Genomic DNA, 15,322 nt, shown 5'->3' with positions numbered 1-15,322 from the left:
GTAAATGATGAAAAGATCCTATGTTGAGGGAACGACATGCTTTTCTTGTCTTAGATGAGTAAAACAGACTTGCATGACCAAAATCTGGGGTAATGAAATTCATAGAAACCACGAGGAGGCGTTTAATTAGACTGAGCGAATTTTAAGCATTTACTCAAAACGATTAACAAGTTATAAACGTATTTACCTGTGTTCCTCCAGGAATGCTGTTATTTTATTTAGCTTTGTTTGGGTGACTAATATGCGTTTTTTAAGAGCAATGCCTTAATGTTTTGCATAGCAAGTAATTTCATATGACGTTTTCATGATATACTTTATATGAAGGGGAACGCAGGCTTGCTGGCTTTGCTCAATGCTGAATATAATGATAATAACCTGAAGAAATGTTTGAAATATGCAAATACTTTCTAGAGAGATTCGTGTGCACAATAAGAAACATCTGACTGAACGGAGCTCCATCTTACCTCGAATTAAATTCAGCTTTGTAACCTTTGACCTGCTTACATACAACTTTTTCGTATTTTTGCCAATTCTGCATTTTCATTTTGGTGACTTTGATACTTCTGCAACGACCGTACGTCTTGTGAGTAGAAATCGAAACATCATCACGTCGTTCATGTTGTGTTTATCTGTTAATGGTTGCCACTCATCCAGCCTCCAGAAATGGTCCAATCATCGCCTAGATGTTGGCGCGCGCAGCAGTCTGTGGGCGTGTTTAATGCGCATGTGGGCGTGGTCTTCGTGGTACATATCACTTTTACTGAGCGTACGGACCCAAATCCGTCTGGACAACCAGGATCAGGCACTTTGCGTTGATATTAAGTTAAATTACGCTGATTTTTAAGAGATCATTTGAAACAACACTGTTTTGGCAAATCGCCGTACAGCATCCAGACACAACAGGCACCACGGATCACCCCAGAATGCCAAACATAAAGATTTTTAGCGGCAGTTCTCATCCGGATCTGTCGCAGAAGATCGCGGACCGACTGGGACTCGAGCTGGGAAAAGTCGTCACTAAAAAATTTAGTAACCAAGAGACCTGGTGAGTTACTTACATGTGGAATAGGAATCGAAACCTTGTGTTCCCGGAATGTTTTGGCGACGATAAACGTATGGTAAACACATGGTGGCCAGTGCGCAGTCCTTTATTTTTTCAGTTTGTAGTTTTATTCGTTGAAAGATTCCCTCTGTCGTAATGAGTCGCACATAGCCAACGGACTCAATTTCCCAGCATGCACCTGTAGTGTACATGTGACTGGAGCCGCTAATGCTAATTTTAAATGCCCTATCTGGCCTCCCCTGCCTTGTAAGGAGTCATATTTCTATTAAATGCTGCCTGTCTCATATCACCAAATGTTCTCTTTCTGTTATTGTCGTTTAAATACTTTCAGTAGTAGCCGCAATGTTAGTGCTAGCGTATATGTAGCATTTTAAAGAATGCGCAGGTGCACAACCACTCTGATAAGGTTAGATGAAAATATTATGTCGGCCCTGGTGTCTCTGTTTAAATAATTGGAATGTAGCCATAATTCTTGTGACCTTCGAAGATAAAAGGTCCCTCTCACACTTTATCTGCAGCTGAAACGTGGGAAATGCAGCTCAATTTTCTGGCGCAACAGTTTCTGTTTCTGTTTTGTTGATAGTTAACACTGTTCTGCAATTGCTATCAATTTTCAGTTTAAATCAATGACATCTCTAGTCATGTTGATGCGTATAGATTTATTGTACGCATGGTACGATTTGCGAGGGGGGGGGGTTGGGGGGATTATCCCCCTTCAGGTCTTTATCCCTGCCTCTGATGAATTTTTTTTATCTCCAGTGGGGACAAAATTTATTTGCAAACATTTTTGTGATAAATGGGAGATTTTTAATTGGCTACTTCGATTTGTGCAATTTGTAGGGTAATGGAAACGCAGCTAGTGAGAGCTATGCAGTAAAAGTAACCTCATGAAGTGCTCCAGCGACAGATGTTAGAGCTCATGGCCTTTAGCCCAATTGTTAAAGCATCTGACACTTATGCCAGACCAGATCGGTTTGAATCTCGTTTAGGGTGGGTAAGAGTAGGACTGGTTATATTTCTATACATATCTTATTTCAACCATTAGAAGAAATGGCTTAATACCCTTAATAATCAATATAAGCCTGTGGTTCATAGTTTATATTTGAAAAACATCTCCCCTGTTTGTACAATATCTTTAATGACTAAGCCAAATTTGTGTCTGTCTGTGTAGTGTAGAGATTGGCGAAAGTGTTCGTGGAGAAGATGTCTACATTGTCCAAAGTGGCTGTGGGGAGATTAATGACAATCTCATGGAGCTACTGATCATGATCAACGCGTGTAAGATTGCATCCTCGTCCAGAGTCACAGCTGTCATTCCCTGCTTCCCCTATGCTCGGCAGGACAAGAAGGACAAGGTGGGGGTGAGATGAGCAGCTTGCTTATTTGCTATTGAATACATGCACACCAACTTAATCATACATTAACACTTGTCACTGTTGTTGGATCCATGTAGGCTACATTTCTGTAAGTCTTCCCTCTGTGCTGTCACTGTATGTCTCTTGGCAACTTATAGGCATGGCAACATATGTCTGGTCACTTTCTGTTAATATATTTATTGGTTGTAATGCTACTATTCTGTTAGTATGTGTTTGAGTGATTGTTTTCTTTTTATAGAGTCGAGCTCCGATCTCAGCCAAGCTTGTTGCCAACATGCTGTCTGTAGCTGGAGCCGACCACATCATCACCATGGACCTGCATGCCTCTCAAATACAGGTAGACGCACTGCATTTCTCTTTGCCTTTAAAAGCACATACCCTTATCTCTCACGAACACGCACCACGTGAGACCAGTTCCACTGCATACAGCCTGGCCTGAGTGCATGTGGGTGGGCCTCAACTTTTGCTTTTTATGCTTTTGAATGGTTGGTTTTATTCAGGGTAGGTTAGATGTTGCATGCATGCATTATGCAGCTGTGAACTTTTACAAGCTGTAAATGTTCATGTTTGCAGATTTTTATGTTTGTGTGTTTGCATTGTTAGGGGTTTTTTGATATCCCTGTTGATAACCTGTATGCTGAGCCTGCAGTCCTCAAATGGATAAAAGAAAATATCAATGAATGGAAGAATTGCACCATTGTTTCTCCTGATGCTGGTGGAGCCAAGAGGTGTGTTTCTTCAATCTCCTTTTACATTAATTTTCTCTTTCTTTATCCTTCTTGCATGTAACATGCAAAGGGGTAGATTTATTTTTTTAACTGGAGGCATAACCCACATCAGGTTTTAAACTGAAATGTGGTTCATAATGTTAAAAATGACTTGACTCTTGAAAATAAAGGATGGACATGAGTGTGTTTTACTCTTTTAGGTGTGGAGGGTAAGACATTGTTTTTTTGTGTGTGTGTGAGAGAGAGATTCTCTGCTAACAGTGAATGGCCATTTGCTGAACATTTGTAGTGGTGCCCATCTTGTATTTTATAACAAAGTTTGAAGCTTTGCAAATTTGCCTAATTTAACCATGCTGCTAGTGCTAATTTAACCAAACACATGGTTTGTTTATAGATAAATGCACTGACAGTGCTCCCTTTTGTGACTACACACAGTATAGTGGCACACGAGCCATAAAATATGAGTAAGCTAATTTACACTGGAGCATGTACATATGTACTGTAACGGTTATGCATTCGGTCCCTCCGTGAAGTATGCATCCGTGGTCCTCTGTAACTTATACTATTTATGAGTGTTATCTGAGCATTGCGTATTTGTTTTATCAGAGTGACGTCCATCGCAGATCGGTTGAATGTGGACTTTGCTCTAATCCATAAGGAGCGGAAGAAAGCAAATGAGGTAGATCGAATGGTGCTGGTTGGGGATGTGAAGGACCGTGTGGCCATTTTAGTAGATGACATGGCGGACACATGTGGGACAATATGTCATGCGGCTGACAAGTGAGGACCAGTAACATACATGATCACATTTATGCGACTTACTTATCTGCATGATTGCCCTGTACGTGCAGTTGTGTTAGCCTGTGATTGCCTGTGTGTGTTTTAATTGCATCAGTGTTTGTGTTTTTGCCTACTATCAGACTGGTGTCTGCAGGAGCCACAAAAGTGTATGCTATTTTGACTCATGGTATCTTCTCTGGGCCTGCCATTTCTCGGATCAACAATGCCAACTTTGAGGCCGTCGTTGTCACCAACACAATTCCACAGGAGGACAAAATCAAACAGTGCAGTAAAATTCAGGCATGGAAATTTGCCATGTTACAATAATATTACATGGATCAGGGCTGGTATCAGCCTTTCACTAATGATTTGAACGTTTTATAGTGCATCGCTTGTCCTGCAGATGACACCATACAAGCGTAAACTATGAAAACTGCCTACACTGGAAAAATTAATTGTTACATTTTTAAGTTTAATCAATTTGAAAGTATTAATTAATTTTAACTTTCTTGGCTAGTGAGGAATTGCTATAAATTATAAAAGAAAAGTTGAAATAACTTTAATAAATTCAACTTTAATTTATCATTTAAATGAATTGTAAATTCAAATTGATTCAAGGGGACATTTCGCAAGACTTTTTTAAGATGTGAAATAAATCTTTGGTCTCCCCAGAGTACGTATGTTAAGTTTTAGCTTAAAATACCGTATAGATAATTTATTATAGCATGTTACAATTGCCACTTTGTAGGTGTGAGCAAAAATGTGCCGTTTTGGGTGTTTCCTTTTAAATGCAAATGAGCTGATCTTTGCACTAAATAGCAGTGCCGTGAGTGGATAGAGCAAATTAAGGGGTGGTTTCATCCCCTTCTGACATCACACGGGAGCCAAATTTCAGTGACCTATTTTTTCACATGTTTGCAGAGAATAGTTTACCAAAACTAAATTACTGGGTTGTTCTTTTTCACATTTTTTAGGTTGATAGAAGCACTGGGGACCCAATTATAGCACTTAAACATGGAAAAGTCTGATTTTCATTATATGTCCCCTTTAAACTTAAAAATTTTAAGTGCAACAAAGAATGTTTTTATAGTGTATCTATTCCAATTTTGCTCCTGTCATTGCACTTAAGTTCTAGCATTGACATTTCCAAATAAATCAAAATGAAACAAATCACTCAGAAATGAATCAAATAAGTGCTAATACCAGCCCTATTACAGATGATTTTTAACTTAATACAAGATAACGTGTATTGTATGTTTAACAATAAAAACACAGATTTATAGAATAACTTTTATATCATTTTCAGATGTGAGGTTTACTGATTTTTTTTCTTTCTTCCTCTCCAGGTGATCGACATTTCTATGATCCTGGCGGAAGCAATTAGAAGGACGCATAATGGGGAATCCGTGTCTTATCTGTTTAGCCACGTGCCCTTATAACTCGCATATACATGTGCCATCGCTTCACATGCACAAACACACTTTTGAGGGAGAGTTATCGCCGGGCCCATTTTAAACCATGTTCCTTTGTAAGACTTGCAGACACATCATTGAATTTAAATGCTTGTTCCCGAGCAGTGAAATGAAGAACCCTCTCTGTGGTTACATGCAGGTCCTCGATGTTGCATGTGCTATCTCACCATTTTTACAAAATATTGTTCATCTAACAGCTCAATACTCCCTCTATATCATACACTCCATTCAGTGTAACACTGCACTTAGTGGGTTTTATGCTGCCACACTGGAATATACAAAGTAACCGGCATGTTAGACTGAATATCATTTTGAACATCGCTTTGTGTCTTGTCTGCCTCTGTAACCAAAAATTTGAAAAAATACCTGCTGATACTGGGAAAATCTCCAATTTTACTTTTTCCCCACCTGCTCTGAATGTGTGCAACATAAAGGTACGATGTAAGTTGATACATTTTGTAAAACTGTTATTATAGTGTGGCTAGCTGATAGAATAGGATGTAATAGAATAAAAATGGGTTACACTTGTTTAAAATGCCATTGATATGGCAGCTGGAATATCTGGATACCCTTTGGTATCTGTGCTTATTTCCTCGTCTCAGGTTCATTTTTAGATTACTTGTTTGCTTTAATAGTTATCATCTCTTCAGGTTCTTTTGAAAGAATGAAAGCCCTAGATCATTGTTATTTTTCCTTTCTTTTAAACAAGTAATGTTTATGTTTACAGTCAGGCAGTGTTTTTGATTGCTTGAAGACAGATCTGCTCTGAAGTGCCCTTTGGTTTTCAGCACACACACACACATGCCATGCTCTTACACACACACTGAAGTAATATTAAGTGGCTATTGTGGTATGGGCACGATCAGTAAACTGTTAAGCCATATATTTGCCATTTCATGCATATATCTGTGTGGGTCAGTCAGTATGATAGGTCTTGGAATATGTTTCATATCCATTATACTTTAGCGAGATTAAAGAAAATATATTTAACTAGTTACAAGACTGAAAGCTTTCACTGAAATGATCTCATCTCTGTAGGTTCAATAAGATGACAGAGCCTGATTTGTTTGGTCAGCGCCATTTGCCTTAACAAATGAGAAAAGCTGTATCTTGTTTGAATGCAGAATGACAAGTAAAACTTTTCAGATACTGCAAACTGTTTTTTGTCTTAATTTGTATTTTCTATACAAACTTGCACACTGACTTGTACATGTTTATATAAGGATGTCCTAATCAATTTTTATTGATATTTACCAGTAACCAATTATTGTCCTTGATAATTTATAGCAATATTATAACTTTGCTAACTGTTTTAATGACCATATATATATATATATATATATATATATATATATATATATTAGTTGATATCTTAATGTCGCTGTTTTATTAATGCATCTCATCTTTAGTATTAACAGCGTTTAAGGGGCATTACAAATACACCTAAACCTTTATGAAATTGGTAAAACAGTATGCTCCTTGAAATGTTTAGTTACAGACATGCGATACATTGCACTAGATGGCGCACTTAATTTGTTTTACCCAAAAATCACTCAGTAAAAATTATATGCCAAGAAAAGTCAATAAACATGAAGACGGCGTATGGTCGTTTAATATCAAAATCTATGGTTTTACACATTTTGTCTCAGTCTATTCCAATTTTAAGACCTTATATTATTTCATAAATTAATATTCATTAAAAATATAATATAATAGGAATATTAGTAGCCTATAATCTGCAATTGAATTGTTCAATGTAAACTAAACGAGAAGAAACGGCTTTACTACTAAATTAAAAACGTATTCATCCAGGTCTCGAGTTTAGCGTCACCACGCACTGTCCGAGGTATGCTTATCTCGGCACGCGATTGTGGGATTACCATTTTATCACATCGAGAAATGTTCCCACGACTCCGTAGTGTGCAAGCTATCCCGTTATCATCCACTTATCTATTTATGGAAGCCTGTGTTTTAAGTAATGTGTAGCCTATAGTGTGTATGAGTGACAGAACACGAAAGGGCACGGTTAAAAGCTCGTTTATCAAACAGAGAAAAGTTACTGAGAGGAGTGTTGTTTTTATATGGCAAACAAAACGAACTAATACATAGAGAAAGAGAATCGGAGTCTGCGCCTAGTTACCTCCTTTCGACCTTCTCAACTTTTAACCCTGCCGCGCGCAAGCCTCGATCGCGCTCAGTAATGCTAACTGACAGCCGCAGATTATTTACTATTTAACAATCTCGAAGTAATGCAAAAATTCTGCACAGGGCAGGTAAGTGTAACCTATTACATTTTTATTGAATTTGACGTACATCGCTCTCCATTGTTTTTGGATATCAATGGGGAAGCATTTACAGGGATATACCCATGCGTATTCGCGCAGTAGCCTGTCTGGTGCTGTTGTTGAGGAGCTTTTGTTATCATTATTTTAGTGTGGGTTTACTAGACAATGCTTGTCATATGATTCTGTGAATGAAAAAGGTGTGACGACAGAGCATCATCTGTAGGCATCATCCTAACCGGAGACAGAAAATGGATGGAGAAAATAGAAATACGACAGAAGGGAAGAGAACAGGATCGGGAAAGAGTCTGAGAAAAGAAAGAAGGCGATAAATAATCACTCTGAAATGTTTTTGTCATCGGCACTGAAGGATGTTTGTAGCATAATATATTTGGAATAAACAATTTGTGCGCTTTTTAAATTACGCCTTCAATTTGTTTCGACAGCATGGGGTAAGAGATTGACAATGTAACAAACTAAATGTTACCAATCACAATCTGCATCATTAAATATAGGATTTTTATATGGAATGCAAAGACATTTTCTACCAATTGTACTTAACGTTTCAGTAATTAGAGTTTTTCAATCAATTGTTTTCTGTCTTAGTCAAATATTAAGATATGATTTTAACAAGATTTTATTTACTAAAATGTTAAATATTTATTAGAAGAATTTAACCAATTTATAAAACCCGTGCTTGTGTGTATGTCAATGCATAATTCCTGCTAATCTTAATTATTTTTAAACTCAATGTTTTTTATTTAAAAATACATTTTATTATAAATGTCTGTGATGTCTTCCGTGCCTCTCATCTTAAATTTTCATCCTAGTTGTGTTCTTCTGGCGATATGGCACATGTAGAGTTCGGTTCTGTACAGTCCTGTTCTGGTGGCGCTTCTCCAGCGATGGATTTTGAAAAGGAGAAAGATCCTGGACATCACAGTGGGAACAAAACCGGGTCACCGCCATCGCAATCTCAGCTCTCCCAACAGGTCAGCCATGTGCACGTTTATCTTTCCCTAGATTAAAAAACAAAGATTATTATTATTACAATTCCGCTGCCGGATTAATTCTGATCATTGTATTTCATTGCTGTTGAATTTAACTGTTTTTATTGCGCATAAGCGGATACAAATAATAATGTATACAAAATAGCAAACAACGAAATTTATTTTGTGACTTAACGCATAAAAGAGTAAAGTAAATGAAATAATGGAACAAAATAATATTATTTTTTGTGAAATTATTTTCTCAAAATGTACTCTCAAATTAAAAGCATAAAAGTATCATATAATTAAATTGCCGATATTTTCACCATCTATTTTGTCTGAAAAAAATTATTTCAGACAGAAAAAGAAACGAAAATGCTTTTTCAGTTGTGTTTTGACCCTTGCGTGCAGGGGATGGAGGGAATCAAAGTTTATTTGCACGAAAGAGATCTGTGGGCAAAATTTCATGATGTCACTACAGAGATGATCATCACTAAAGCTGGCAGGTGAGCGACACTCGCATTCATAAATAGTAGATAGTAGTTAGTTTTCACTATTTGTCCTTTATTTTATCGAATGTATTTCTCAATGCTGTTTATTCTTTGTGCATGTGATCCCGTCTCTCTTTTCTAATTAAATCGTAAATTAATTATTTACGCAATCGAAAATGTATTATTTATAAATTATTTTTATTATAATTATTATTATTGTTGTTGTTGTTGTTGTTGCCTCTTTTAGACGGATGTTTCCCAGCTATAAAGTAAAGGTAACAGGTCTTAACCACAAAGCGAAATATATCTTACTGATGGACATTATTGCATCCGACGAGCACCGGTATAAATTTGCCGATAACAAATGGTAAGAACTTTGATTAAATAAAAAAGGTTTTTAAATGCTTGAACAATAATAATTATTTACTAAATCAATATTAAATAAAATCTACAGGACAACATTACTCTTATTTGTTTTTAACAAAGACAAAATACAGGACAAGTGTTAGCTTAATCCAGGACTAGGCATTTGTTTTATTGGGACATTTAAGTAGTTAATAAAAAACAATATTGGTTTGCATCTTGAGACAGAACAATGGCACTGATATAGCCTATGTTAAGGTATGTCACTGCAAGATGTTTTTAAATTAAGACAGCTCTAACATGCATTTTAGTCTGGGACTATGATATGCCCTGTCCGGGAAACCACCTCTCAGTGATTTGTGGTGGTGAAATAGACAACATAAGATATATTGAATTTAACTGAATTAAAAGTCAATTTGCATGACGAAAAAAACAGAGATGCAGGTATCTCCATTCATAGAAACATTACACAATGACAGAAGAGAGTTCTTAAGTTAAAGAAAGTTTCTTTTACCACTCATCGTTCTACTTATTTTTAATTTTGAACTGGTCCAAATCATTTGTGTCCAATCTGTTTTTTGCAGGTCTATAAGTGGTAAGGCTGAACCTGCGATCCCAGGCAGACTGTATGTCCATCCAGACTCACCGGCCTCAGGTGCTCACTGGATGAGACAGCTTGTCTCTTTCCAGAAACTCAAGCTCACCAACAACCACCTGGACCCTTTCGGACATGTTAGTGATGAAACTCTAATTTTACTGATTATTTTAGTGGTGTGCACCTTTAACTTGAAATAATTCACTGTTATTTGCTGCAGATCATTTTAAACTCCATGCATAAATACCAGCCTCGCCTACACATAGTGAAAGCTGATGAAAGGAACAGTTTTGGCTCTAACAACACGAGTTTCTGCACACACTCTTTTCCTGAGACGGCCTTCATCGCTGTGACTTCGTACCAGAACCATACAGTAAGAATAACAGCAGGACCCCTCTAGATAGATTTGCAAAAAGTGTTCATCTTTAATCCTGTGCTTTTTTAATCCAAGATCACTCAGCTGAAGATCGAGAATAATCCATTTGCCAAAGGCTTCCGTGGAAATGACGATATCGAACTGCATCGTATGTCTCGTACACCAAGGTGGGACACACAAACTGCACACAAACAAACATTTTACTGTAAAAGATTACTGAGTTTTTTGTATATGTGTAACAATAAATTAATAGTAAATAGTTTATTTTTAGTTTTTGCTTATGCCTTTAACCTTGACTTTATTGTTTTCCCTAAAGGGCAACTAAGTGAGAAATCAGATGTCATTGTGTGCTGCATCCCACTGCCACTGCTGTTATTCTTTTAGATACACATAGAATATTTTGTCCTTTTATTTCGCATGTTTAGGGAACCAAAGTCAAAGCTTTGCGTTGCACATTGACAGCATTGAATGTGACACACGAGAGAGGGATATTTATAGTGTAACAATATTAAGAGCAGAGAGGCACAACACACTGTCACACTGAGGTCATAGAGGGGCTAATGTGTGTGTGTGTCAGCGTATAGAGAAAGAGGAATGAGTCAAATTGGGAAGGGGGCAGAGAAAGGATAGTTAACGACCGTAATTGAACTTTAGCTTAACAATTTAATTAGAAATGATCAGTACTGTAATGATATTTCTTACCCCCTTGGCCCTTCTATCCCAAACATGCAAAATGTGTCCGCCTGCTCTCTTGCACCCTACACTCTTATTTAACAACCTGCTGTCATTTTTAAGATTCATTTTTGCATTTTTCTACCCCAGTAAGGAGTACCCACTGGTTCCACGTACTACTGCAAGACAAAAAGTGGCTCCTCCTTCTCCAGACTGTCCATCTTTGTCCGAATACACCATGCCACAAAAACCCAGCCCTGGCTACGCCTGCTCCGACACTTCAGGTACAAAGGAACAGTCTAAAGTTTTCTTTACTTCGCTACAGAGGTCACAAGTAGCCTACACTTCAATTAGGAAAGTGCAAGATTTTAAATGAAATAGGATTTGAGGATTTGAGTCATTCCGCAAATATGCCAAGTAAATGAGCTACGTTTTATTTTCTTTATGCAGGTGATCATGACCAAACCCTCACTGAAACTCCTCCCATTAGTGACCCCACATACCACCCCTTCACCTATCAGGTCTCTCCTGAAGTGGCCCCCTGTAATATGGATACTGCACAGAATCAACCTTGCATGTATGGAGGCTCTCAGGTGGCCACGGAGGACCATAGGTGGGCATCTTACATGGACAGCAATACTTACCAAAGCTTTTCCTCCGCTAAAGAAATGGTTGGAAATTTTGGTCCCGACTTCTCTCAGGAACTGTATCCGCAATACACCTGTGAGGTGGGTGTCCAGTCGCACTGCATGATGACCGATTTCCCGCTTTATGCTTGCAATCGATCATTTAGCCAAAATCAACAAACAAACAGCTGGTGTGGAGGCAGCTGAGCAAGTACGTGGGATGTGTGTATGTCTGCTTGAGAGACCAAGAGTCTGTGAATGGTTTTCGTAACTTCCTTATAACTTTATCCTGAATGTTTTGCCCCTCAGTTTCTGTCTAGTTGTTAATCACATGCCAGTTTACATCTGTCATATTATTCTGTTATAAAGTCACAATAAACACATATATAATACATAAATACATTAAAATAGAAAAATAGAGAAAATAAAATAAACATTAAGTAGATTTAAGCAGGGTTTCTTTTATTTATTAGTATAATAGGTTCTAATGCATTCTTTATAATTTAATGTTTAGAAAAACTGGCCATAATACACTCACCTAAAGCATTATTAGTAAAACCTGTTCAATTTTTCATTAATGCCATTATCTAATCAACCAATTAAATGGCAGTTCCTTCAATGCATTTAGGGGTGTTGTCCTGGTCAGAGACAATCTCCTGAAGTCCAAACTGAATGTCAGAATGGGAAAGAAAGGTGATTTAAGCAATTTTGAGTGTGGCATGGTTGTTGGTGCCAGACGGGCCGGTTTGAGTATTTCACAATCTGCTCAGTTACTGGGATTTTCCCGCACAACTATTTCTAGGGTTTACAAAGAATGGTGTGAAAAGGGAAAAACATCCAGAATGCGGCAGTCCTGAGGGGGAAAATGCCTTGTTGATGCTAGAGGTCAGAGGAGAATGGGACAACTGATTCAAGCTGATAGAAGAGCAACTTTGACTGAAATAACCACTCGTTACAACCGAGGTATGCAGCAAAGCATTTGTGAAGCCACAACACGCACAACCTTGAGGCGGATAGGCTACAACAGCAGAATACCCCACCGGGTACCACAGTTGAAAATTGGACAGTTGAAGACTGGAAAAATGTTGCCTGGTCTGATGAGTCTCGATTTCTGTTGAGACATTCAGATAGTAGAGTCAGAATTTGGCGTAAACAGAATGAGAACATGGATCCATCATGCTTTGTTACAACTTTGCAGGCTGGTGGTGTAATTGTGTGGGGGATGTTTTCTTGGAATACGTTAGGCCCCTTAGTGGCAACTGGGCATCGTTTAAATGCCACTGCCTACCTGAGCATTGTTTCTGACCATGTCCATCCCTTTATGACCACCATGTACCTCTGATGGCTACTTCCAGCAGGATAATGCACCATGTCACAAAGCTCGAATCATTTCAAATTGGTTTCTTGAACATGACAATGAGTTCACTGTACTAAAATGGCCCCCACAGTCACCAGATCTCAACCCAATAGAGCATCTTTGGGATGTGGTGGAACGGAAGCTTCGTGCCCTGCATCCCACAAATCCCCATCAACTACAAGATGCTATCCTATCAATATAGACCAACATTTCTAAAGAATGCTTTCAGCACCTTGTTGAATAAATGGCATGTAGAATTAAGGCAGTTTTTAAGGTGAAAGGGGGTCAAACACAGTATTATTGGCCCAAAATATAAATAAATACAAATTTAATTGAATTAGAATGGTGTTCCTAATAATCCTTTAGGCGAGTATACATACCCTATCTGTCATTGCAAGCTACTTCCTGTGAGAGGAACTCAATGCTTCATCATACCAAGACATTTTGGACAATTTCATGCTCCCAACTTTTTGGGAACAGTTTGGGGATGGCCAACATCAGTGTCTGGCCTTAAAAATATGCTTTAAGACGAAAAAGAACCTATAGAAGAACACTGGTTTCACAAAGTTTTATTCTCTAGTTCTTTAGAAAGCCACTTATGTACCCATGCTTTAAAACTCAGAAACCAAAACATTAATCTGAAGAACCATCAGGAACATTTTATTCTCCACAGAACCTTATAGCAGAATAAACAACAACAAAGGAGGTTTTTTAGTTAGAAGATTTGAGAACACAATGTGCTGCAGAACTTATTGATCACTGAATTTTTAACACTGTTCCATATGATGACATTGACTGATCCTAACAGAAAGGTTTGTCTGTTCACTGGTATCAAGTGGAGTTCAGGATAGTTGGAGAAATGAAAGATTTACATGTGAAACTGAAAACAAAATTGGAAAACATTTCCTCTCATCCCAAACCTTGTTATGGACCTTTGCATGTTCTTTAGTTTTGTGTATATTTGTAGATAATAACTGGAATATCCTCAGTAAAATTTGTGAATTTCTTTTATCATTGCCACACACCTTGATAGTTTTAAGATATTTTTTGTAAAAACAAACAAAAGTTTTCTGATGGTGGGTTGTTTTACTGTGGTCAGTAGTTTTAGAAGTTCAGAGATTATGCCGTGTAATAATATTTTACTTCAGTTATGCTAATATACAAACACTAACAAGTATTCAAAATTCTGTAAAATATGAAACTTTAAATATTCTACCCACCTCAACTGTACATAAACCACAGATGGATTTTATGTGGGTCTTTTATTTTGTTTAGTTTTATATGTTATGATGAAAAAAGTGAATGCTGTGTACTGCACGTGTCACATTCCATTAAGGGAGCAGTGATGTTACCAATCCTGTCATGGCCCAAGGCAAAAGATAGAGAGAGAGAGAAAGAGAGATAGTGAGAGATAGTAAGAGAGACTGGGCAGTGGTTTCAGCTGGACTTTTATTTATAGACACACCGAGCAATAAGAATTTAAAAAAAGTTTTCTATGTTGTGAAATTCATGTTGAAATTATTTATTATAATGAGCTATTTATTGATTTTAAATTCACAAATTGTGCTAATATTTATTTTTAATGCACTTGTTTAATTTATTGAGCTTTTTTGTGTTTTGTGAAGTGTTTTTAGAAATTTGACTATGAATATGAGGCTGAAATAAAATAAGTCCACAGTCTGTATGTTTGTTGTGTTTATATGCTGTTCATATAGGCCTATTGATATGTACAAGTGAATTTACTTTAAAAAAAATTTAAGGAAACCAGCTGCCTTTAAAAAATTGTAAAGTGAAAAAACAAGAGTTGATTTAATAATTAAAATTGCTCTGCCAAACATCTCCACTTTAATTTTTAATTCATGAATGTTAAGTTTGGTGTTAAAACTGGTATTATAATACAAAATTCATAAGTAACTGTAAGTCAGTCATTCTCCACAGAAACACACACAGAGCTGCATTTTTACGTGCATTGTCAATATTGTATAGAGAAAAACAGTGTACTGAACAGAATCCATGTAAACACTTATCACCTGAACAGTGACTTCATAAAATTATCATTTAGAACAAAATAACATCAATAAAACTATAGAGCATAAACCTCTATGGCATTTTATTAACAATAATTTAAGTAGTTAAAGTTATTATCTGTTCT

General features: G+C 37.1%; 2 protein-coding genes across 3 annotated transcripts; both read left to right on the top strand.

Moving 5' to 3' along the window:
- Positions 1–736: 736 nt before the first annotated feature.
- prps1a (phosphoribosyl pyrophosphate synthetase 1A) lies at positions 737–6,578 on the top strand. 2 transcript variants are annotated; one of them, XM_065250534.1, is made up of 7 exons: positions 737–1,045; positions 2,235–2,418; positions 2,678–2,776; positions 3,043–3,167; positions 3,774–3,947; positions 4,088–4,247; positions 5,294–6,578. In XM_065250534.1, the coding sequence occupies exons 1-7, from the start codon at positions 924–926 to the stop codon at positions 5,384–5,386; spliced, it is 957 nt and encodes a 318-aa protein (XP_065106606.1). In that variant the 5' UTR covers positions 737–923; the 3' UTR covers positions 5,387–6,578. The 2 variants fall into 2 exon arrangements, with proteins under 2 accessions (XP_065106606.1, XP_065106605.1); XM_065250533.1 differs by having other exon boundaries at positions 2,235–2,424.
- Positions 6,579–8,505: 1,927 nt separating this feature from the next.
- tbx5b (T-box transcription factor 5b) lies at positions 8,506–12,887 on the top strand. Its single transcript, XM_065250021.2, has 8 exons — positions 8,506–8,693; positions 9,102–9,196; positions 9,429–9,548; positions 10,129–10,276; positions 10,360–10,512; positions 10,591–10,682; positions 11,338–11,471; positions 11,638–12,887. Exons 1-8 carry the CDS (start codon positions 8,550–8,552, stop codon positions 12,018–12,020), a joined length of 1,269 nt encoding a protein of 422 aa, XP_065106093.1. The 5' UTR covers positions 8,506–8,549; the 3' UTR covers positions 12,021–12,887.
- Positions 12,888–15,322: the final 2,435 nt, after the last annotated feature.

Source organism: Paramisgurnus dabryanus, chromosome 5 (assembly GCF_030506205.2).
Source record: "Paramisgurnus dabryanus chromosome 5, PD_genome_1.1, whole genome shotgun sequence".
NCBI lineage: Eukaryota > Metazoa > Chordata > Actinopteri > Cypriniformes > Cobitidae > Paramisgurnus > Paramisgurnus dabryanus.
Note: the sequence above shows the minus strand (reverse complement) of the source record. Positions and strands in the feature narration are given on the sequence as shown.